Here is a 24966-nt window from a genome sequence, read left to right on the forward strand (position 1 = left end):
ATAGTTACTGAACACATGATGAGCATTTTAATACTGCCTCACTTGATGTTCACAGAATACCCTGAGGCAAACAGCATCATCCCATTTGTACTTGTCTCCAGGGCTTAAAGAAGCTATGCAGCTTATCTAAGATCACACAGTTGGTTATCAAATGACAAAAGATTCACATGACATTCCTGGTTCTGAAACTGGTGGTCCTGATGTCACAGTATCCTTTGAAGGTAATGTGTTGAACATCACATGGGCAGGACTTTATTTTGGAGTAAGAGCTAGAAACCTGAGATTTTAATTGTTTTCCTTTCATGTAGTTTTTTTTTCTTTTTCTTTTTTTTTTTAAACATCCTTCCTATACTGCTCACATGCTTGAATGCAGATCCGTTTCTTGTATTCCAGAAGCATCACAGCCAAGTTGAGCCTTTTTGGCTTCACCAGCTGACCTGATAAAATCCAATGCTTCCTAAAGTTTCTAAATAGTTCATAGAAACACTGGCAGCCCCTGCCTGCAGTACCCAGGCATGTTCTATTCTTCTGACTCTCAAGAAAAAATATCTGCCCCTCCCCCACTTCCATCCTCCTTGCTGCCTGGGGTTTCTGGGCAGTGAAGGCAGAGGGGTTCAAGTTCCATGAGCAAGGAACACATTCATTTTAAAATCCTCACATGGTGTTACTCCTTAGCCTGCCTTACCAAACATCTCACATTTTCAAGGCTTAGGGTTCTGCATGGATATAGAGGGTTTTATCCTTAAACACTGGAAGTACCACAGATATTCCAGTAAAGAAAAAGTTATACAAATCAGCACTTATTCACTTGGAATCTTTCTCTCAGTCTTTTTAAAAGTTTTGACTGTACCTTAACTTAGTTATTTTCTAGGCACAGGCTAACTGAATTCAATGCGCTAAGTGACTTAATCTCACCCAGTCACAAAGTGAGCATTTTTATCATTTCCATCTTCTATAAGAAACAGACATGTAGAGTTAAGCCATCTGCCAGCTTTAAGCTACACATGGTATGAATTTCGATCTAAACTAGTTTTGACTCAAGAGTCAAAAAGCTTAGCCATCATACTTCACTACTACTTCTTCATTTAATTACAATACCTATTTTATAAACTTATTTCCATATGCTTTAGGGAACATTAGAAAACAGCTGGTCAGAAAATAAAAGTAAAAAAATGCCTGAGAAATAGTGGCTTAAATTTTTTATACAATAATTTGGAAATTACAGAAAAGATGCAAAAAAAAAAAAAAAAAGTAAAAAGAACTCTACTCTGCCTCCAGCCACGTTCCCCACTGGTTAGCTTTATGGTTACTGTCTCTCCTGTGCTTTCTTTCCTCTATCTACACATAAACATGTGCACACACACTTAACTTACACATTTTTTTGTCAAAACAATCTAGAAAAAGTTACAGGCTTGAGAATCCATTACTCTTATTTCCTAAGTAAAAGGACACTCTCCTTATAGGAACTCAAAATTGATAAAATTTATACTGAAACTACATAATTTATAAATCCCTTCCAAAGTTGTAAAGGGTCCCAATAACATACTTTAAAGCAAAGCAGAATATACTGCATCCTGCTACAAGGCACATCTGAGAGCAAGGAATACATTTCACTGACATTAATATTTCTTCAGTCTGAAACAGTTCCTCAGTCTGTTCATGATGTTCAAAAATTTTAAGAGCTGGAACTACTTATTTTGCAGAGTTCACAATTTGAGTTTACTTGTGTTTCCCCAATATTAGATCCTGTTACTTTGGCAAGAATAACATGAAATTATGTTCTTGTCTTCTTGGAATATCAAAAATATAATGTTGGTGTTGGCAAGATGACCCAGTGCATAAAGACACTTTCCACTAAGCCTGACAATCTTGAGTTCAGTCCCTAGAATCCAAAACTGACTCCTACAGGTTGTCCTCTTGTGTGTGTGTGTGTGTGTGTATGTGTGTGTGTGTGTGAGAGAGAGAGAGAAAGAGAGAGAAAGAGAGAGAGAGAAAGAGAGAGAGAGAAATATTTTTAAAAATTAAAAAAGAATACAATGTTGATGTGTACTGTTCTTACTTATGTTAACTTTCATCACTAAACTAAACTGGTAAATACCAAACTTTTCATTATTAGTTTACATAGTCCTCAATTTATAATCAATAACTATTTTATAGACAGCATGTGAAATTATGTAAATATTTTGTTCCACAAACTTTGCCTACTTTATTTTTATGAAATGATGCCTGATATCTAACTTTCTGTAATTCCTTCCATTTTATTGGTTAGTATTATTATATTAGAGCAGTGTTTCAGATATCCCACATATTAGATATTTATATTATGATTCATAACAGTAGCATAATTATTTTTATGTATTAATGTATTAAGTATTAATGAAATAATTTTATGGTTGTGGGTCACCACAACATGGGGAACTGTATTAAAGGGCTGCAGCATTAGGAAGGCTGAGAACACTGTATTCAAGGGAGCTTATCCTATATTTTTTATTTATGTATCTCACTATTGACCATTAGTCCTCATTTTAATCAATGGGTTGTGATCCATTACTGTCATTGAAATCGAGGGTCAAGTTGTCCCTCAAACTAGCTACTGTCACTTCTTAACCAAATCCATAATTAAAAAAAATCACTTCCTTGCTTTATGGTAACCATGATTTTCTGGTTTACCTTGTACTTTTCTTGTCATTGCCTGGAATCAAACTTTTGTTTTGCTAAGAAGTTTGTATGTGTGAGGGTGTGAGGGAATATGGGTGCATGCTTGTGTTTATAGGAAGCCAGAAGTCAATGTCAGATGTGCTTGTTAATTTTCTGCCGCTTTGTTTTCTGAGACAGGGTCTCTCAAATCATAGTTGGCTAGTCTAGTCAGCTATCAAGCACCCATGATCCTGTATCCACCTTCATAGCACTGGGATTACAGATGCACACTGCTACACATGGCTTTCATTTGTATTGGCTCTGGGGATCTGAATTCAGGTCTTCATGCTTGGAGAGCAAGCACTTCATATATGTTGTCAAGTCACAGGCTACTCTGCTTCTCTTACTGGAGAAAAATATTGGTCTCTCAATAGATCCTGGGTACTCGTTACAACCATTGCTACTAGGGCTCTGTGGCTTTTAGGTTCTCTCATAACAGAACTAGGAAATAAAGAAACAATGTATAGAAGTACTTCTGTCCATCCACCCATATAGATACAGAAGGTTATATCCATCTTTCCTTACTCCATGGTGTGTGTGTGTGTGTGTGTGTGTGTGTGTGTGTGTGTGTGTGTGTTAAAACCTCTGAGTTCATCATAACTGACTAATTCCAGTTTAACACTACTCTATTCACACTGAACTCCATCTTCTCATTCTTCAAGACCCTTCTTTGACAGTGAGAAACTTGGTTCTCATTACACTTGATATATTTCTTGTGTACACAGGCACAAACATGCAATGTGGACACACTCGAACACACACACACACAAACATACCCAAAGTAGGTGGGGGGAAGGAGGGAGGAAGAGGAAGACGGACATTATCAGACCACCAAAGAGTATCAGGTGAATGAGAGAATGATGACAAATTTAATTCTTGTGAGAACATTGTGTCAGGGCTGTGCATTGTTCTTTGGAGACACACCAGGCTTTACATGTCTAAAACAGGATTCAAGACAGGACACTTTCTTTGTTGCTTTTTTTTCATTATGAAATCTTTGGGTATTTTTAGAATGATGTAGAAAGAAAGTGTCAATTCTTTCATATCCTCTTACATTTTTTTTTCTGGAGTAATAAGACAGAATAAGGTCAGGAGCAAATATTTTATAATAGGCTATAAGCTTTTAAGGAATAATTAGGGTGAATCATGGACTCCCATAGTTTGAAATCCAGCCTTACCAAGAAGTTAGAGGGTCATGAAATATGTGCTATTGTTTAGTGAGACAGGATCTCATGACTCTCTGGCTGGTCTCCAACTCTATATAGCCAAAGATGACCTTGACTTTCTGATTTTCCCTTCTCTACTTCCTGAGTGCTGGGATTACAGGCTTGTACCACCATATCCTGGCTTATGGAGGTGCTGGTGATCAAACACAGGGAGTCTACTAATTGAGCTACACCCTCAGCTCAAAATTTAAGATTTTAATGGCAAAGGAGAACAGAAGAATTTGCTTGGAAATCTTTGCTGTTTATTCCCTATGGGAAATTTTATTTCTTTAATGAAACTGTAAGTAACTGAAGTTCAATTTTTTCCATTCAAAACTAGTTGATACATACTGTAAAGTTCTTATTTGTTTACATAAAATATACTGAGCAGCAGCAAAAGCATAATGCCTAAGGTAGAGTGAGAACAGCAAGATACATCTGATGTAGGCTCTGCTCTTATATATACTCACTATGCTGAAAACTACTAGAGTGTACTATTGAATTCCAAAACAGTACAGTAGTTAAAATTTACTAGCTCTGGGTTCAAAGTGACTTGAGTCAAATCAGCTCTACACTTTTGAAACTACTGACTTCCATTACTGAGTATGTTTGTTTTCTTGTCAACTAAGTTTTAGAAAAAAAATAGTACACACTGTAAATTTAAAGTAGTTCATAGACTTTTGCAATGTTACATATAGAGGTTGGAGGAAATCCATTCCCATAGTCATTAGTTTAACCAGAATTTATTATTCCTATTTGGTGATAATAAAACCAATATTTTATGAAGATTTAATAACTTCTAAAAGAATTCATAAATAAAACCAAGGATGGAGCTGAACATTTATTCAATTTTCACATTAACAACAGTGTCATAGAATTTTCTGGGGTTGTCACTTTTCAGACATTCTGTCCCATTGACACTGTCCCAATTTTGAGTCTATAAAATATAATCTCCACAATCCTCACTGCCTCTTATGAATAACTGGGATTTTTAAAAGTCACACTCCAGAAAGTGATTAGAGGAGAAAAATTTTGGGAAAAAACTCAATGCCTCCCTCTTCTGGGGACAGTGATGAGATTTTCAAAGGCCATATGACTACCTTCTCTTCAGTCCACAGATCTGTCTTACACCATTGATGTTACTTGGTATGACTTAAGGGGAACCAAACTGCACCAAACTTCTTCCCTAGAAGAGTCAGTGAACCAACACTCCTGGAAACTGTAACTGGATTTCAGAAATTACTCCCCTAGTGTGACTTCACTTAAATGAGCCTTCCTATTGCAAAGCTGAGCTCTGTTGGAGTAAAGTGCTAGACGAGAGTAAGGTTAGGACAACGGCATTATTGAATATAAGAATCAAAATTACAGATGTGTGGATGATAAGAGGAAATGAGTACAGAACACAGTGAGGGTGAAAGAGACACCAGTAGAGAAATACAGAGGCGGAGATTAAGGAGAACATACACAGGCAGCTGTGGTGCATACATATGAATAGATGAGTGAGAGCTTGCACATGGCTATATGACTGCCACTCACTTACTGCAGGGTTAAGCCACAGGGCATCACCTGGAACTTAGAAATGCAGCAACTTGGACTCAACCCATAATTAAAATCTGCATTATATCAGGACCTGAATGATTTGAATATGCATTAAACTGAGAAGGGATTATAACCGTATACAAAGTGATGAGAACACATGGTTGGGTGTTGGAAGGGGGCTGTCTAGTGGATGAGATAGAAATGTGAATGCATAGTCAAAAAAGCCAGGAGAGTGTATCTACAGAGTAGCCCGGGGATAACTGAGCTGATTGCGAGTTTCATATTAGTCTCCATTCAGGCTCAGTGGTATGAGACAAAAGAGTTTCTTTAAAACATGAGGTGGTGATAGATTACTACAAAATTCTAATATTATTGTATATTTGTTTTAACTTTAAGCTTTTGGCACTAAATGTATATTTTTCTTCCCTTGGTGCTGTTTAATTCATCTAGGAAAAATACAGGAAGGTATCCAGAAATACCCTAGGGTAAGAAGCCAATCCAAATAGGTTGGCATCTGAATATCCTTAGTTTTCTTCCACATTCTTCAGTAGTTTTCTCATCGACCCCTTTACAAGCTCCACTGTTTCGGAGCATCTTTTGGATATTTTTGTTCCAAGGCTGTCCTTGTGCACAACTGTATTACTTAAAAATAAACTTCTATTATTAAAATTCAGAGAAAGCAAGAACTTAATTGTTTCTAAGTCAAGAAAGTGGTTCCATCCAGGAAGAGAGAGTTGCTGCATTGGGAGAGGTAATTCAGACCTTCTGGGCTGGCTTTGTCTAGTGATTACACATGCATCCATATAATACTTTTAATTATTAGATGTGATACTGCTGCTGAATGCATAACTGTTTTTTAACTAAAAATAAGAGATATCTAAATGCAGATGATATTTGAGGAAGAAAGAGATAGAGTACTTAGCCTTCCAACTTTACCTGTCACAATAAATACAAAAACTTAGCTTTGTGCACTAACACAGTACTTCCTGTTTTGGCTGCTTGTAACATTAACTGAGCCATCTCCACAGCCTGAGTCATCAGAAATGATTAGAAAAAGACCATACCTGTCTTGAACAGAACACAAGATGAGTGCTTGCTGCAATAGTCCTGGATTAACCTAGACAGGACACTGCTCTACTAATGTCTTAAATTTAGTTACTATTCTGCTTGGCTAACAATTGTGCCCTTGTAGATCAGGGGCTGGTTATCTTCATCTTGCCTACGTATCACTGCAGATTTATGAGCATGGATGTTTATAAAATGAACATCCATAAAATGCGATGTATTTTAGCAAAGCATTCCCCTCCCCCAAGGCTCATGAATCTAGCTTTGTTGCTAATCCTTCCCCAAAAAAATGAAGTATAGGTATTTAATCCAAATATACTAGTTACATGTTTACCCCAATGAAAATAATAAAGATGAATACAGCAGTGTTATCACTGAGGCTATAAAATCCATTTGGTAAAAACTAATTTTCTGCTGAGCGGTGACGGTGCATGCCTTTAATCCCACCCCTCAGGAGGCAGAGGCAGACGGATCTCTGTGAGTTCGAGGTCAGCCTGGTCTACACAGTGTATTCCAGGACAGGCTCCAAAGCTACACAAAGAAACCCTGTCTCAAGAAAAAAAAATGAAAAAAGAAAATAACTAATCTTCTTAGTTTTCAATTTCAGTATATCAAAATGTTCATAAAATATTTATTTATATATTTTGTTTTTCTAGGCAGGGTTTCTCTATGTAGCCCTGGCTGTCCTGGAACTTTCTTTGTAGACCAGGCTGGCCTCAAATTCATGGATCCACCTGCCTCTTTTTCAATTTTCCATTATGATGCATTTTTAGAGTTTTATATAAAAATATTGTATTGCACATAAAAGAGGAAACATACAAGTTTATCAAACTCCTAATTCACTTTTGCATTCTCTTTAGGCTCATTTCTAGTTTTCAATTTTTCCATGACAAAGCAAAACCTTGTTCCTGTTGCCAGTGTAAAGTGTTTTCACTTGTAGTCTTACATGCAAGCTGAAGTGCAATTTTGTTGTGTTGTTTCTCACTGGGATGAGAAATACTAAAATGGAGACCAAATTAGTCTTGGCTGCACTCCTGCCTTTTGAAGAATGATCAGACTGTATAAGGAGCTAATGTTCACTAAACGAGTGGAGAGTGGCTTAAGATAATGCTAAACACACATTTGGCCTCCTGTCAAAAGGCCCCTGGACTCTGCTCTTTAGTAGGCTGGACATTTTCTTAGAAACTAATGAGCATCTGAGAAGTAGAATTGTATTCCTAAATTACCTAGACAGCTAGAATGATTACTATCTCAAGAATAATGCCCACAGATTGATTGATGGCTACAATGATAGTCTCTTTTCTCTCTCTCCGTCTCCCTGTGTGTGTGTGTGTGTGTGTGTGTGTGTGTGTGTATGTTATGTGTGTGTACATAAGCACTCTTGTGTGGTGAATGCACGTGCATGAGGTATTAAGAGCTCAAATCTACGCATGCTAGGCAAGCAATTTACTAAATGAGTTACTTTCCCAGGCCGAAAACCACACACTACATGTGGCCTCAATATTGAGATAAAGCACAAAAACAAGACTGTTGTAATGATTGAATTTTCTGGCACAAATTCAAGATTGGAGGCAAAACTGTTTTATATGTAAATGTTACTGAAAAATATGACAGTAGATAATATGAGAGTAGATGGTGTCTTCACACAATGGGGAAATTACGATATATCTCACACAGATTGGAGTCAATAGGTTGATGTCTATGAAGTAGTTTGAAAATTCAAATATCAGCATGATAGACTTAAGGAACAGTAAGAGAAGTTTCAATTTACATTCAGACAAATGACACCAAAAAGCAGTCATCATAAAGGCTGTGTTCCCCACATTGTAACAAATATGAACTTGACTCTGGATTTGATAATAAAAATTCACTATGTTCTTTGTTTATTCATTTGAGACATGTCTCAGGCATCCCAGAGGCTAGCCTCAAGATTATTATGTAGTGGAGTGCTGCGATTACAGGCATGTGTCAGCAAACTCGATTTGTACAGCGCAGGCAATGGAACCCCAGGCTTTGTGCGTGGGAGGCAAGCACTCTACAAATTGAGCTATAGCCCTAGCCAAAAATCACTGTAGTTTTAAACATATCAGTTCCAATTCAAGATTTATTGTGAGATTTCTTAGTCTAAGATGCTGCCATGATGACAAGACAGAAACCATGAAGAAGTTGTTCATGATAAACAATCAAAAAGAGGCTAGGGCCTGTGATGCAGCTCAACAGGTAAACATACTTATCATACAAATTTGACAACGTGCTTGACTTTAGATCCTTGGAACCCATATAAAAAGCCAGACAGAGAGGCTGGTGACTAAAACCCAGCATACCTACAGTTGATAGGGATGGAGACAGGAAAATGCCATAGAAGCTCACAGGCCAGCTAGCTTAGAGTACACGTGCAGCTTCAAACAAGAGACTCTTCCTCAAAAAGAAGGTGAACACTGACAGCTGAGGTTGTCCTCTGACTTCCAAACGCATGGCAGAGCATGGCATGAACATACCCTCACATACAAAGATTTACATACATGCATACATGCAAAAATAATTTAAAAATAACAGACTAGACCCAGCTAAGGATGTCATCACTGATACTCAATGTCTTCTTACTCCACCTATTACTGTTTCCATGACGTGCGAATTACCAACACCTTTTGGAAACCAAGTATTGTGTGGGTCAGGTATTTGTTAAATTAATCTACTTATTAATATTAAATGTATTTCTGTCTGTTCAATATTTTTCTGTAATTCTAAATATCAATGCTATTACTTTGGAAGAAGATACTTCCTACTCAGAGTGAGGAACTGAGTTATGTGCATGGATATAAAATAGAGAGCTGGGGGCTGATGATATGACTGCTCTAGCACAGGTGGCTTCTGGTGGAATAGCCAAGCAAAACTCCAGGCTCTAGAGACCAATTAATCAGATTAAAATCATTAGTTTACTAAATTAAGAGTGTTTCAGCCCTGAGAAAATTATTCACTTCTTTGGCCCTAAATCTTATATGTAATGTAGGTATAAAAATGACACCTATTTCAGAGTCATTGTGAAGACTAAACTAGGTATTTCCTCATTGCCTGCTCCAATTGTCATCAGAGAAGTTTCATCCAGTAACTGATGGAAACAGATGCAGAGACCCACAGCCAAACATTAGGTCAAGCTCAGGTAATCCTGCTGAAGAGAGGGGGGAAGGATTGTATGAGCCAGAGGGGTCAAGGTCATCACAAAAAAACCCCACAGAATCAACTAACCTGGCCTCAAAGGATCTCAGAGTCTGAACTCACAACCAGGGAGCCTGCATGGGACAACCAAGGCCCTCTCTGTATATGTGACAGTTGCATAGCTTGGTCTACTTGTGGGATTCCTAACAGTGGGAGCAGGGGCTGTCCCCAAAGCTCTAGTTAGCTGCTGCATACCTATTCCTCATACTGGATTGCCTTGCCAGCCTTAACACAAGGGGAGGTGCTTAATCCTACAGCAACTTGATATGCCATATTTTGTTGATATCCATGGAAAGCCTGCCATTTTCTGAACAGAAATGGAAGAGGAGTGGATTGGGGGGGGGGTCGTGGAGGGGACAGATAGGAGGTGGAAGGAGGGAATGGGATGAGAGGAGGGAGGGGAAACTATAGTCAGGATGTAAAATAAATAAATTGAATTAATAAAAATAGGATATCCACATAGTAAGTTTAATTAACTCAATTTTAATAAAAAGTTTTAATCTTTTATAAACAAATATGTCACTATATAACTCTGTTTCCTTTCCCTTGGATTACAAAAATCTTCTCAAACTTGATTATATAAAATTATACCTATATCTTCTCAACTTTCTGGGGTTTTTTTACATTTAAGAAAATACAGATTTTTCAAGAAGAAATAATTTTATGAATGAATACATGGTGGTTAACATAAAAATGTGAATGTTTTAATGTGACTAAACTTGGTCTTGAAGGATTTAAAAAAATAAAAGGACACAAGTACTGGGCAAGGAAGAGGAAAGTGTTAGGGTACTGGGCTAAATGCAATCAAAATATGTTGTATGAAACTCTCAAAGAATGAATTTTCAAAAGTTAATGATTATGGTAGTAAATTTTGTCACACAAAAAGAAAAAAATCTGTAGGGGTTATTAAGATGGCTCAGCAGGTAAAGGAACTTGCTGTCAAGCGTGATGACCTAAGTTTAACGCCCAGTACTAATACGACGGAAGAATATTGACTTCACAAGCTGTCTTCTGACTTCTGTAGGCATGTCACAGCATGTACATGTGTTCACACTGAATAAATGTAATTTTTAAAAAAGTTCTTAAATCTGTAAGAGATTCCTAACTAAAGTAAAGCTTCAAACAATGACGTTTACATGTGCTTTACTATTACATACTACTTTTTTCAAAGTAGTCAGTTTAATTAGCATAAATTCTCCACCTTTTCCTATCAATTTTAATATTTATATATACTTGGATATATTTCTGTTTTCCAAGTGACACAGTGCTCACTTCAGGTCAGTTGAAGGTTCCCACTTGCCTCTATTTCATCTCATCCAATCTAGAAGGAAGGTATCTGCACCATCCCAGGCATATGCCTCAGGCCCTGTCTCCAGAACTATGGTGCAGGTGCATGGAAGGAATTGTTAAGCTTTTGGTGACATCTAGTGGACTATTCTTGAAGGGCAACCTTTGTTCAATGTCGGGAAGCACACCAACTACTCAGCTTCTTCAGCCTGTAGGGCAATTTCAAACAGAAAATCTAGCCCTTACTGCATACAAGATAGCTCTCTACCGCCAATCTTCCTCTGGTCCATAATTCAGGGGCCAGCGATAAAACAGTTAGGTGCAGCTGTGGCTGCCATACCTGCCTTCTGCCACTGAGTGCTGGGAATACACGTATGTGCTACTGTGCCTGGCTCCATTCCGTTTTCCTCACTGGCCCTCATTTGTTGATTTATATTTTGGCATTCCTCTTTTCTGCTTTCCTGGTAATCAACCTCAATGTATGTCCTTAAATTAATTACTTTTAGTGATTCACATACATTTCTTTTAGCTTCATCTCTAAGCTCTCAGCAAAATTATTCTTGTGTTCAGAGCTAGAGAAAAGCAGTAAGAAAACTTCCTATGTGCTACATTTAAAATGTATTCTCATTTAATTTTCATAGCTATCTGGCACTCATCTTTACATCTTATTTCAGTTATTACTTCTTTAAGGTGGCACTTTCTGGTGTCCTGTGCCAATCTCTTACTGCTATTACCTCATAGTTAACTACAACATAACTAAATCTGTATGCATTTGTATAATTTAATCAGCCTATAATCCCTTTTGAATCTAAGGATTAAGTTATGGCCACCAGGTTAACTCAGTTGGTAGAGTGCCAGCCCAGCACGCTCAAAGCCCTGTCTCATTGCCTGGCTAAGGATTACTTTCTCCAGAATGACTCCCCAACAGATTGGCCTTCTAGAAGACACGATTTTTGTAAAGTTTAGTAAGAAAATTGTTAGGCCTACTTTTTAAGACAGTTCACAACTCACTCTGTTTTAACCACAGTTGCTCACAGCTCTATTAGTGTGTTCCCAATATTGAATGCTGACAAGAGGGACAAAATTCTAGACTGAGGATGGCACTAGTGAGCAAATGTTGTCTCCACTAGGCAAGTGGCCTCCAGGCAAACCAGGGAAGCTGTACTGCTGCTCCCCTGCACTGCCCCCCTAAAACTTCCCAACAGTCTCTTCAGCTCCATGGGGTCATTGCTCACTGCAGTTCCTCTAGAGTTTTGTGCTGGATAATGACATTCCATATGTGTATACACACACACACACACACACACACACACGACATATATATATATAATATGTATGTAATATATATATGACATACATATTTATTGTTGGGTCTTTTAAAAATTATTCTTGCAAGGGCTATCCTGGGACAGAGCTTATCTTTAGAATCAGTATCACTGCATATACAACAGGCAGATTCTAAAAAGAACTTTTTTACCTCCACAGGGAATGCATGTATGTATGCAATACAGCCTGATTTTGCTTGGTAACTTCTACATTCTGCCCCAAGGAGGAAAACATTGAGAGCAGAGTTATTGTCCCTGAAAAAGAATATTTTAAGAAAATGAACAACACATTGCTTTTAAAATAGAAGCTAAAAGGAGGGTGGGTATAGAAGTCGTATAATTTAAAGAAAAGTTACAGGGGCCCAGCTAGTTATAAATGGCTTCAACATTAAGATTACTATTCATTAAGTAATGTTAATTGTGTAAGTTTTTCATTGCTTCCAGAATAAGTCTGGACCTAGCCTGGGTAGGCATGCCTGTGGTCTAAGCACATAGGAGATAGTGACAGGAGGGAAAAGGAATTCAAGGTCTTGCTAGTCTACTAGTGAATTTGAGTTTACTCTAGGATCTAAGACACTGTCTCAAAAGACAAAACTAAGCCCTAAAGGGGAAAACCTGCAACTTCCTAAGATTTGGAATTCAGATATGCAAATTATATGAAATTTTGATAAACTAGCTGTAAGCCCATCCAGAGAAGGAAGGGTCTAGAAACTTAGCCAAATGCATCACCTCTACTTGAGAACAAAGGAAAATCACTGTAAAAATGTTTCATTTTATTGTTTGGTTATACACCATGTATTGTGCAATCCTCTAATTATCATATTAAAATTTCTACTGTGAAATGTTTTAAACTTGTATGTTAATATATAAACCATAGAAATAATATAGTTTTTTTTCTTTTGACTTTTCGAGGCAGGGTTTCTCTGTGTAGCCCTGTCCTGTCCTGGAACGAACTCTGTAGACCAGGCTGGCCACAAACTGAGATCTGCCTGCCTCCACCTCAGCCTCACAAGAGCTGGGATTAAAAGCATGTGCCACCATCACCCAGCAGTTTTTTTTCTTTTAAATTGGACAAAAAAATTTTTTATACACTATATTCTGATCATGATCCCCACTCCCAATTTCTTCCAGACTCTCTCCAACTCCTCATATATTTTAATTCTTAAAAATTTAGTTTTGAGACAAGGTCTTACTATGTAAAACTAAGGTGGCCTCAACTCATAATCCTCTGCCTCCACCTCAAAGGGGGTACCATGCTCAGTAAAATCTGTCATTCAGAAAAAAAAGCATAGGGCGTAAGATTGACCTAAAACTTACTCCTTATCCCATCTCCTCCTTTTCCTCCTCACACTAAATATCCTTATCTTGTGTTATCACTCTAATAATGCTTTTTGGTTTTTGTATATTTATGTAATTTATAGTTATGCAATTTCCCCCTTCCTCCACATACTTTATACTTACCCATGTTGATCATGTGGATCTGGTCAATTCACCTTTGCTTCTGGGTGGACCTTCATCCTCTGTGGAACCATTCCTGATAAGCTGTTTACACCCTTTAAATGCTCAAGAGGGCTCTAAAACACCAGTTTTGTGCATAATTCCTTGTGTACTTGTACGTTTTCTAGGGTCTTGTCTTGAAATTTCTGGATCATGAGATACACACCTTTCAGCTTTACTAGGCACTGTCAATGTACTTCCAAAGAGTCTGTGTCAACTTCTACACCTACCAGGAAAGTATGAGTCCTTTTGCTCATTTATTACTTTTCATTTTTTTAAAAAGTATTTCCAAAGCATTCTTTTGGAAGTTATTTCAATATAAAAACATGCTTCCAATTTGACATTTCACTGTTAATAGTACCTTTTATCACAAAATATCTTAATAGTGTGGAAATTATATCAACATTTTCCTTGTAGGTTTGTGCTTTTGTCTTTAAGAATTCTTTACCCACCTATGGTGAATGCATTTAATTGTTTCACTTTTCCTCTTCAGAATTGTTTTCAAACCATCTAGAACATATTTCTGTGTATTGTGTGAGTTAAAGAATCTGACTTTATCATTTGCAAATCAACAGTCATTTTTAAAATGTCCATCCTTCCACCATTGACTTTTAAAGCTACTTCTATCATACAACAGTGCTTGTATCTGTAGGTAGGACTGTTTCTAGGCTCATGATTTTGGTCTACTGGTCTATTTTTGTCTGTTGATAGTAATATACAGCTTAGATTGCTAGAGCTTTGTAAGAAATCTTGATATCTGATTATACTTGATATCTCCTAATACTTTTTCTCAAAACTATTTTGGCTCTTCTTGCTCTTTACTCCATCATGCAAATTTTAGAATTAGCTATATCTTCCATTATCTTAAAAAAAAAGTTCCTTCATAATTTGTTGGTAAAATAAAGTTACTGTTTTGTTTTGGGCTTACTGAATATTAACATTGCATCACTGATCAACAATGAATGGTGTTATTAAGGAGGGGAGGGGAGCTATGAGAAAAATATGTTGTGACTTCAGTTCAAGTTGTACTGCTTTTTCAAATTAATTTGGCAAGATTGAGAAATTATGGTAAGTTTTCTCAATCATGAGGTAACATGACTTTCCATTTGTTTAGTTCTTCTTTTTTTCTTTAATAAATAACTTTTCCCCATAAAGATTTTAGGTAGTTTTGCTAGAATTCCTGGATTTAAAATTTCTATTTGCTGTGTTTCATCTTCAGGGCCACTAGATGGCGCATCCTTTAATTCATCTACTACATTGTCAAAAAAAAAAAACCCATGCTCTAGGATTGTGTGTGTTGCATTCAGAACTCAAGACTTTTGTTGTTGTTCAGGTGTCCAGCTGTTTCATCAAGCAATATTACACTGAAAGTAAGTTCTACACCTTTTTCTCACATAAGGGAATTCCACAGGTATTTCTTGACCTAAGTTTAGGGTGAAAAGAGGAGACCTATGTCTCTCCTGAAGTATCTTGAAAGAAGCCTCTGGTCTTTCTCTGCCCAAACCCCCCTTTTCAGTGGGGAACACTCAACAAACCCTTTGCTTTTTTCAGAGAGTTGACCCTGCCCCTTCAAAGCATTTGAGATTCTCAGTTGTTGAAATGGAATCTTTCAGGGATTCTCTGACCTTTGTTCCTGAGAAGCTTCACCCCAGGGGGAAGAAGCCCAATTCTCTCCACCTGAACCAGTATCTATCTCACGAATGGAAGTCATTATGATTCCCAAATCCACCACTGGCACACTTCTTTCTTAATTTGTTAATGGTAAAAATAAATGCTATCAACAGATAATTTTGGGTTGTTTTGTTTTTCAGCTTTGTGGTTGGCCAAATTTTAAATTTAGTATTCCATCGCTGTTCCAATCATGTAAATGCTATTTTGGGGAATGAGGAGACAGGAGATTCTGTAGATCCCCAAAGAAAAAGCAAAATTGGCAAAACAGTCAAAAAAGTTAAAATAAAGGCAGCATCCATTTGCTTTAGACTCATTGAGCATTGAGCGAATGGCACCTTCTTTACACAGCGTCTGGTCTAAGTGGGTTTGGTTGCTGTTTGGTTGGCTTTTAGTACTTTTAGTACAAACAGAGATTCAGTTTGATAGACACTTTGGAATCCAGTAGCAAACACCAATTCCCCCCAACGCTTTCTCCCCAAACCCCATTTTGGTCTGAAGGGGTAGCACGATCCTTTTTCCAATTTAGGTGGGCAAGATTTCTGTGAAAACACCTTAGACCCGCTTGCCTCATTTTATCAGGCAAATTTGGAAGGGAAGAAGCCTTTAAGAGAACTACTTTGAACGACAAGGAAGACTACTACTCAGGTTCAAGTCATACTTTTAACACGAGCTTGTTGAAACGTTTAACAATTCCAAAATGAAATTAAACGGGTTTTAACTTTTTTTTTTTTGCCTCTCAAAAGCATAAAAATGCAGAGGAAGTTAACAGGGGTGCAAAAATCTTAAAACGGTAAAAAAATAAGAAAAACAACTCTTCTTAGCACTAGTCCGTGGGTGAGTTACCAGGAAACTGATTCTTCTTTTCTTGACTTTGGACATGAGTCCTGAGCCCCGGCGGCCTCAGTACCTGCTCCGACCTCCCCCTCGCTCCAGGCGGCTTCCCACTCGGCCTCCTCCCCTGGGGGGCGCCCGGCGGCCCGAGCGGCTGTAGGAGTCGCGCGGGGTCGGGCAGCTTCGTTCCACAGACGGCGGCAGCCCGCGCTCCGGCCTGCCCACGCGCTCGCGCCCACTCGAGTAGCGCTCGCTGCGGTAGCTGTCGCGGCCGCCGTAGCCGTCGGGCGAGCAGCCGCGGTACTCTTCGTAGCGGCCTCCGCCGTAAGATGGCGGCGGACCGCGGGCAGGGCCGGCGCCGCGCGGGTCGCCGTAGCCGTCGAAGGGGTCTCGGTAGGAGCCTCCGCTGGGGTGCTCGGCGTAGTCGCGCTCGCGGCCCCCGTAGCCGTCGCGCTCGCAGTAGCCCCTGGAAGGGCATTCGTCGCGCGCGCTCGAGTGGCCGTAGTCGCGGTAGGCGTAGTCGCGCGGCGAGGGCGCGAAGTCGCGCGGGTCCCGGGCGCTCGGGTAGTCGCGGCTCGAGTAGCTCTCCCGGGGCGAGTAGCCCTCGTCGCGCGGGCCCAGGTACGGGTCGCGGCGCGGCGGCGGCGGCGGCGGCAGCTCCCGGCGCGGAGGGCCCCCGTAGCCGTCTCGCCCCCGCGAGCCCGCGGCCCGCCCGCGAATTCCCGCGCCGCTGCGCGCCGGGCCCGACGGCGCGGCTCTTTTTGGCGGAGGCCCGGCCCGGCGAGGCGGTGGCCCGCGCTTCAGCGGCATCGGGGCCCGGGAAGGCCGCAGGTCGAAATCCCCCGGGTAGCCGCCTTCGTCGGCCGACCCGCCCCGGGAGGGAGGGCGCCGCGGGCCGCCGCCGCCGCGGCTCCCGCGCAGGCCCCTCGGGCGGCCGCGGCTGCGGGGAGGCGGGGGCCCGCGCCGGCTGCTCTCGAACACCGGCTTGGTGGCCTGGGCCACCTTGATGGCCTTACCATCCAGGGACTTGCCATTCATGTCTCGGGAGGCGGCCTTGGCGTCCGCGGGGTTCTCGAAGGTGACGAAGGCGAAGCCTCTGGACTTGGAGGTTTCCCGGTCCTTCATCAGGAGCACCTCGATGATGCGGCCATACTTGCCAAACGCCGCCTCGAGGGCTTTCTCGTCGGTTTCGAGGTTGAGACCTCCGATGAAGAGCTTCCCTGGACGGTCGGCTTCCACCATGTCGGCGGTGGCGAGGGCTGTGGAGACGGAGCGAGACGCGGCGAGGCACGGAACTCCCCGGCTGGTCGAGGCCGCCTCCTACCGGTCGGGGGGCGCTGTGCGCAGGCGGGAGGGCGGAAGGATGGGCCGGGCGGCCCCTCAGCCACGGGCGGCTCCTGCCTGTGATTGGTCGGCAGCTCCGCACCTCAAGCGGGTGTCGCGGGGCTGCGGAAACTGGTTTGTGGCCCCTTCGGACCCACTCAGCTGGCCCCGGCTTCCCGTCTGGGGCTCCCTCCCTGAAGCGCGGCTGAATAAGAAGCCGTTAGGGGAAGGGAAAAATAAAGTTCCATTGCTCTTAATGAGAAGAATTCCAAAGGCATTCCAAGCCTAGTGACCGAGACGATTTTCAAAAGCAAACAAACACAAAACCCTGGGAAATGAAATTAGTAGTCGTTTAAAGAGTTAGAACGAAGTGTATATAGAAAGTTTATTAATAAGATGAGAGAGTTCGGCTTCATTTTTTTTTAATCTTGTTTTTGCTCTTGCCCGCATGGGAAGGATGTGTTGAAATACGTGAAATAACAGTGAGAGGGAGTCATTATATGGATTTACTCCTTTTCTTGTTTTTGACACATTCTGCTATTTGTTTTGCTTACCTTAGGCTGTTTGGTCTCATATGTATATGCTAAAGTAGTTTTCACATTCCTTCCTGCCAGTTTGTAATATACTTTGTAGTAACCATGATTATCTTGTCTATTTTTTTCCATTTTTCTTACTTATAGAATGATTTTTCTTTATTTTTTCCTCAGCAGTGGAAAAAGTTATGCTTCTATTCTTATTCTTTTTTCTCTCTCTTTTTTTTTTTTTTGTTTTGTTTTTTCGAGGCAGGGTTTCTCTGTGTAGCTTTGCGCCTTTCCTGGGACTCACTTGGTAGCCCAGGCTGGCCTCGAACTCACAGAGATCCGCCTGGCTCTGCCTCCCGAGTGCTGGGACTAAAGGCGTGCGCCACCACCGCCCGGCTCCTGTTTTCTCTTAATGTTCTCTAAGTTTATAAATTTGTTTTCCAAGTATTAAGTTTATTGCTTAATCTTTCGTGTGTGTACCCATATAACCATGACCCACACATCATGATGCCTAACATTCGCCTCACTGAAGCCCTCTCACCTCCTGCTCCTGTCATATAGTGCCTTCCTGCCTCACAACTAGGGTCACTATTTTTTCATCTATCACAAGTGAGTTTTGCTCATAGCTGATGTAGTGGTTTGAATGAGAATGGACCTATAGAATCATATATGCTTATTCACTAGGGAGTGGAACTGTTTGAGAATGATTAGAAAGTAGCCTTTTGGAAGAAGAGTAGCCTTGTTTGGAACAGTTGTGACACTGGGCACGAGCTTTAAGGTTTCAAAAGAGACATGCCAGGCTGTCTCTCTCATTGTCTGCTGCCTGAGGATCAGAATGTACTGTCACCTAATTCTCCAGCGCCATGCCTGCCTGCCTGCCACCACACTTCTCAACCATGATGATAATGGACTAACTCTCGGAAACTGTAAGCTAGCCCCCCAATTAAATGCTTTCTTCTATAAGCTGCCTTGGTCACAGTGTCTCTTCACAGCAATAGAATGGTAACTAAGCAGCTGAGTTTCTGCTAACGATGTAAATGCTGGTAGGGACCTGGATGACTTTAGTGTGAGAGCTGACCGCTTAACCAACGCAGTGATAAGAACTGGAGAACTCCTGAGGAGTAGGAAGGGATCAGAGGTTGAGCTACTTCTAGATTTAACTCATGCTAGGGAAAGGAGAGAACCTTGTGTGTCTGGAGCTTTTGTTCTCTTTTGTTCTAAGGCTTCTCTTAGGTAGACTTGTTTGGGTCCCTCAGTAGCCCCAAAGAGGTCATTGTAATTCAGTAGTCTTTACTAGAAGTTTAGTGAAAAAGAAAGCCGACTGATTCTATTAGGGGCCAAGGTGGCCAAGGTTATATATAGCCTAGAAGGTTGTGAAAGAAAGAAGTTGCTCTCTTTCACTAATGGCATCTTGCAAAATAATCTTCTAATGGTACAGGACAGACTTTATTCCTACCTCAAGAGTGTACTCAAAATTTAAAAATCAAAACCTGTCCGCACTGCTTTGAGAACACTGGTTCAGGAGTTGGACTCAAATGGACAAGCAGCCTAGAAGCAGAAGAAAGACTTACGGGATCATCAAGGTCTAATGCTTGTTCAAAGCGGAAACACAGATTTAAGTTTAAACTATATCAATTGAGCTCAACTCCAAGGAAGACAGAAGTGGTAAATTTTTAAAAGAATAGAACTGGTCAGAACATAAGTGATAACCATTTTTGTATGATTTAGAATAATGCAATGCTTGTAAGATAGTCACTTACCAAGCAGCTCAGATAGGCTAGCAGCTACCCACCCTGCTCCCAGCCTTGCCCCAGGCAAGCTCTGTTGTGTTAATGGACCTACCACCGGGCAGCTCAGTTACAAGAGAAGCTCCAGAACAGGTCTTGATATGCTAATGAACTAACCCCGAGGTGATGTTGATATGTTAGTACAGCCACAGCAAATTGAAATAATAGAAAAATTGGAACTTTTAAAAGTGGCCCCTATGATCACATTACCATGTTCCCCAAACATGGTTTCTCTGTCTTCTGTGTTGATATCCATTGGCAAGGAGGCTTTGAGACTGGCCACTCACTGTGTGTGGCCCTGGCTTTTGTGACCCTTGAACTTCCAGCACCACTGCTGAGCTCACATATGCCGGCTTGTCAGCATTAGGTACTGGCTGACATTCTCAGTGACTTCCTGGACATCCACCAGTGCCATCCTCACAGCCTGCCACAGCTGAAAGACTTCAGAGCGGACATGGTTTGACCTTGCCAAGCTTCTGAAGCATCCTCACCAGAGAAGATCACCGCAGTAGTGTTTTCTGCCCAACTTACTGTTCCCTGCTTGGTGAGATGTCTAACTTTTTTATTAGCATAAAGTATTAGGTACTTTAAGGAGTGTTTGTGTGAATAGGCCAAGCATATTCAAAAGACAAATCTTGTATGGACATTCTAATTGCTGAGTAATTTATATATAGATGGAATATTTTATATATATACATATATATATATATATATATATATATATATATATATATATATTTTCCTACTGTGTTTCAGTAGGAATATGGAACTGAAGGAATACATACTTGCTTAGTAGGCTTACCAAGAAGACTCTTTCCCCTTAGAACTGATTTTGGAGTAGTGTAAAATAATGCTAGATTATATTGTATAGATAGTGCCTTGTACACAGAACTCAATTGACCAGTAAAGAGTTGTATAGTTATATTTAGGAGTTCTGAGGCTACTGGACAGCATCCTGCTTAGAGAGCCATCACAGCTCTGGGTATATGGTGGTTTGAATAAAAATGGCCCCCATAGGTTCATAGGGAGTGCACCTATTGGGAGGTATGGCCTTGTTGGAGGAAGTGTGTTTCTAGAGGTAGGCTTTGAGGTTTTGAAGCTCAAGCCAGACCCACTGGTTCACACTCTTTCCTGCTGCTTGCTGATCTGGATGTAGAACTCTTGGTTCCCTCTCCTGCACCATGTCTGCTTGCATGCCACCATGCTTCCCACCAATGCTGACAATGGACTAAACTGAACTGTAAGCCAACCCCAATTAAATGTTTTTCTTTATAAGAGTTGCTGTGGTCACGGTGTCTTATCACAGCAATAAAACCCTAACTAAGACAGGGTGTCTAAATAAAATGCTGTTTTTCTAGCAGTCATGGAAGAATTTTAACAATGGCAAAAAGTTTTGTGTAGGTTTTTACTGACACCATGATGCTAGTCAATAGCCTGGCTATATGGTTAAGTAGAGGAACAATAAAAACCTGAGGACACCTTTAAGGTAAACGTTACCATGGGAATTTTGAAGGTACATTAAATTAGAACATGTTGATATCCATAAGAGGAACTTACATGAGAGCCGGTTACAGTGGTACAGACCTGTAGTCTCTGTTTGGGAGGTGGAAGCTAGAGAATCATGTGAACCTTACCTCAAAGTGTGTGTGTGGGGGGGCGGGCGCAAAACTACTTGTAGCTTCAGAAGGTGGCTGGAATTTACCGACAAATATAGCTATATACTTGTTTGAAGTGACCATCTAAATTGTGAACTGACTCAAATGAGTGGGGGATTATGTTATAGGGAGCCCACTAGAGAAGACCACACAGGCATAGTTTATAGCCAATTGAAAGGCTTTATTCCATCCAATTGGCTGGGACTACACTCAGATATTTGGGACCTAAGCATAGTCTGGAGCATTTAGAGCAAGGGGTTTTTAAAGGCAAAACCCACATCCTGGTATCTATTCTGCTGCTGCCACCAGGGGAGGTTTTGTACAAGCAAGTAGTTTAACAGATGCAAAGATAAGCAGTTAGCCTGAGAAGGAGTTTTGCACAAGCAGGCAGTTTAACAGAAGCTAAGGTAAGTTACCTGGGGCATCTTGAACTAGAGTTTCTAGAATAGAGTTAGGTAAATTTTCCATGGGAGTCTCCATCAAGGAGATCAAATTCTACTTAAATCTGAAATGACCTCAGCAAGAATACAAGATCGAGAAACCTCTGCACTGTCTTGCCCTGACATAATACAGTAATGTAGAAATTGGAGAAAGCTAGATCTTTTCATCTTGTATTGCTGAGATATAAACTACTGCTGAAGACTCTTCTGCCAGTAGAAGAGACAGAGCTTACCCATGGTTATATGCCACATTCCATGTAAGGAGTCCCAGAACAGTTTGTAGGTAGGACTGATTTGGGACAGAAATGTTTTTTTTTTCTTTCTTCTTGTTTTTATTTTCCTGGTGTTTGAGATTGAATCCAGAGCCTCACACATGCTCAGCAAGGCCTTTACGACTGAACTATATTCCTGGCTTCTACCAACTTGTCTCTACAGAAAGAGATGCAAATTCTGAGAATGCTATCAAAAAACTGAAACATAAGACCTTAAAGCAATGAGGACCTTCAAATTGCATTTCTTCAATCAAGGAAGATGCTTACATCACATAATTTCAACAATGAACAGAGAGATGCTCTTTTAGGAGTACTAGTTTAATAGAGATTAGAAACAGGCACTTCAAATATTGTGTAAAGCAGAAGATAAAGACATGAAGAGCTGACTCATACTTATATGCTTATACCTTAAGCAAGGCTGATGGAGAGGCCACACAGAGATTCCACTGTTTTGTGGGTGGATATTTTAGAGAAGGATGGAGAAACTTGTTATGCTATTCCTCCACTCCATCTCTTCAACTTTGTTTTCACTATTTGATGGTCACAGGGATGCAAAACCAAGTTTTGGAGGATGGATGATTATGACAGAGGTCATTGTAAATGTATTTTAAAATTTTATGACAGAATTCCCGATGGCCCAGTGAGGCAGGTTGTACCTTCATTCTACTTGATAAAACTGGGACAAATAACAAAAACAGCTGTATTTTCTAAAGGAATTTAAAAACTAAATATTTACTATCTGTGTGCATATATGTCTTTGTGTATGTGTCTGTATGAGGTTTGTGCATGTGAAGGCAGTATCCATACAGGCCAGAGGAGTTGGATGCCCCTAGAGCTGGAGTTACAGTGGTTGTGAGCCACTTGATATGGGTGCTGAAAATTAAACTTGGTTCCTCTAGAAGAACAGTATGTTCTCTTAACCACTGAGCCATCTCTTCATCCCACAGCTGTATTTTCTGTGGGTAAAAATGGCCTGTTGCTTCTTGTTATGTATGTAACCCTACTTTACTGTAGTACCTTGCCAATTCCTCAGCTGATCCTGTTTCCTCAGACTGGGAGCCTCTGAGTCCTCATCCAGAATGAATCTCCACTGAACTGCTGCTAAAAGCCTAAAAGCTTAACCAGGCTCTAGTTCCTGGTTTTCACGCCTTATATACCTTTCTGCTTCCTGCCATTACTTCCTTGGATTAAAGGCATGTGTCACCATGCCTGGCTGTTTCCAGTGTGGCTTTGAGCTCAGAGATCCAGATGGATCTCTGCCTCCCAAGTGATAGGGTTGAAGGTGTGTGCGCACCATTTTCTGGCCTCTATGTCTATCTAGTGTCTGTTCTGTTCTCTGATCCCAGATAAGTTTATTAAGGTGCACAATATATTGGGAGACACAATATCACCACACTCTACCTTTAATAGGAATGGATTGAGGCTGAGTGTTTGCTAGTCTAATATTTTTCACTGAAATCTAGTCCTGCACAGTAGTTGGTTTCTTTTTTGGAGGAGGGAGGATTGCTGGGAACCAAACCCCGGGGCTGGTGCATTCCAGACAAATACTCTACCACTGAGCTAAATCCTCATGTCTCTGCACAGTGGTTGAACCTCAGGTGACTACTACTAAAAGGGGGAGACCTTAACTGTGAATAGAAGGATGGATAGTAAATGGGGATAAAGGAAGGAATAAATGGGTTCTATTATGTTTTGGATTGGGGGCTTAAGAGAACACTGGGGTTGGGGATTTAGCTCAGTAGTAGAGCACTTGCCTAGCAAGTGCAAGGCCCTGGGTTCGGCCCTCAGATCTGAAAAAAAAAAAAAAAAAAAGAGAACACTGAGATGGATGACTGGACAATAAGAACTTTATTAAAAGTTATTAAAGCCATGGACACACAGACAGAGCAGGTAACATAGTACTAGACACTCTGATGAGAGTCCAGGCCAGAGATGGACACTGTGGTAGGGTATCTGGAGAGAATCAGGCCCTTATGGCAGAGGAGTGTGGTACTGTATTCCCCCAAATATTGTGCATGCTAATAAATTTATCTGGGGTCAGAGAACAGACAGCCACTAGATACAGAGGCTAGAAAATGGTGGCACTCACGACTTTAATCCTAGCATTCCAGAGGCAGAAATCCATCTGGGATCTCTGTGAGTTCAAGGCCACATTGGAAAGAGCCAGGCATGGTGACTCACGCCTTTAATCCCAGGGAGTGAGCCTTTAATCCCAGGGAGTGGTGGTAGAAGGCAGAAAGATATGTAAGGTGTGAGGACCAGGAACTAGAAGCATTTGGCTGGTTAAGCTTTCAGGCTTTGGAGCAACACAGTCCAGCTGAGATTCATTCTGGATGAGGACTCAGAGGCTTCCAGTCTGAGGAAACAAGACCAGCTGAGAAGTTGGCCAGGTGAGGTTAGCTGTGGCTTGTTCTGTCTCTCTGATCTACCAGCATTCACCCCAATAACTGGCCTCAGGTTTGATTTTATTAATAAGACTTTAAGATTCCTGCTACAGAGGAGGGAGCCTCTTCTTATTTATACCTTTTAAGGATGGTGTGGGGGACCAGCCCCACAATTATTTACCCCAGGGACTCTTGAGGAATAAGGAATAAGAGACTTAGTTAGAAATAGAGGGGAGAGAAACAGAGAGAAA

At 40.8% G+C, this 24966-nt stretch overlaps 2 protein-coding genes across 2 annotated transcripts in view; both read right to left on the reverse strand.

Moving 5' to 3' along the window:
• Nucleotides 1–15704, reverse strand: part of LOC131915888 (splicing factor U2AF 35 kDa subunit-like) — a 66485-nt gene extending 50781 nt beyond the window's left edge. The window contains exon 1 of the mRNA XM_059269211.1: nt 13796–15704. The gene's annotated coding sequence lies outside the window, so the exon portion shown is untranslated. The remainder of the gene's footprint in view (nt 1–13795) is intronic.
• Nucleotides 15705–16148: 444 nt separating this feature from the next.
• On the reverse strand, nt 16149–17898 carry Rbmxl2 (RBMX like 2). The gene has a single exon (XM_059269192.1). It carries the CDS (start codon nt 17573–17575, stop codon nt 16403–16405), a length of 1173 nt encoding a protein of 390 aa, XP_059125175.1. The 5' UTR covers nt 17576–17898; the 3' UTR covers nt 16149–16402.
• Nucleotides 17899–24966: the final 7068 nt, after the last annotated feature.

This window comes from Peromyscus eremicus, chromosome 1 (assembly GCF_949786415.1).
Source record: "Peromyscus eremicus chromosome 1, PerEre_H2_v1, whole genome shotgun sequence".
NCBI classification, from domain to species: Eukaryota; Metazoa; Chordata; class Mammalia; order Rodentia; family Cricetidae; genus Peromyscus; species Peromyscus eremicus.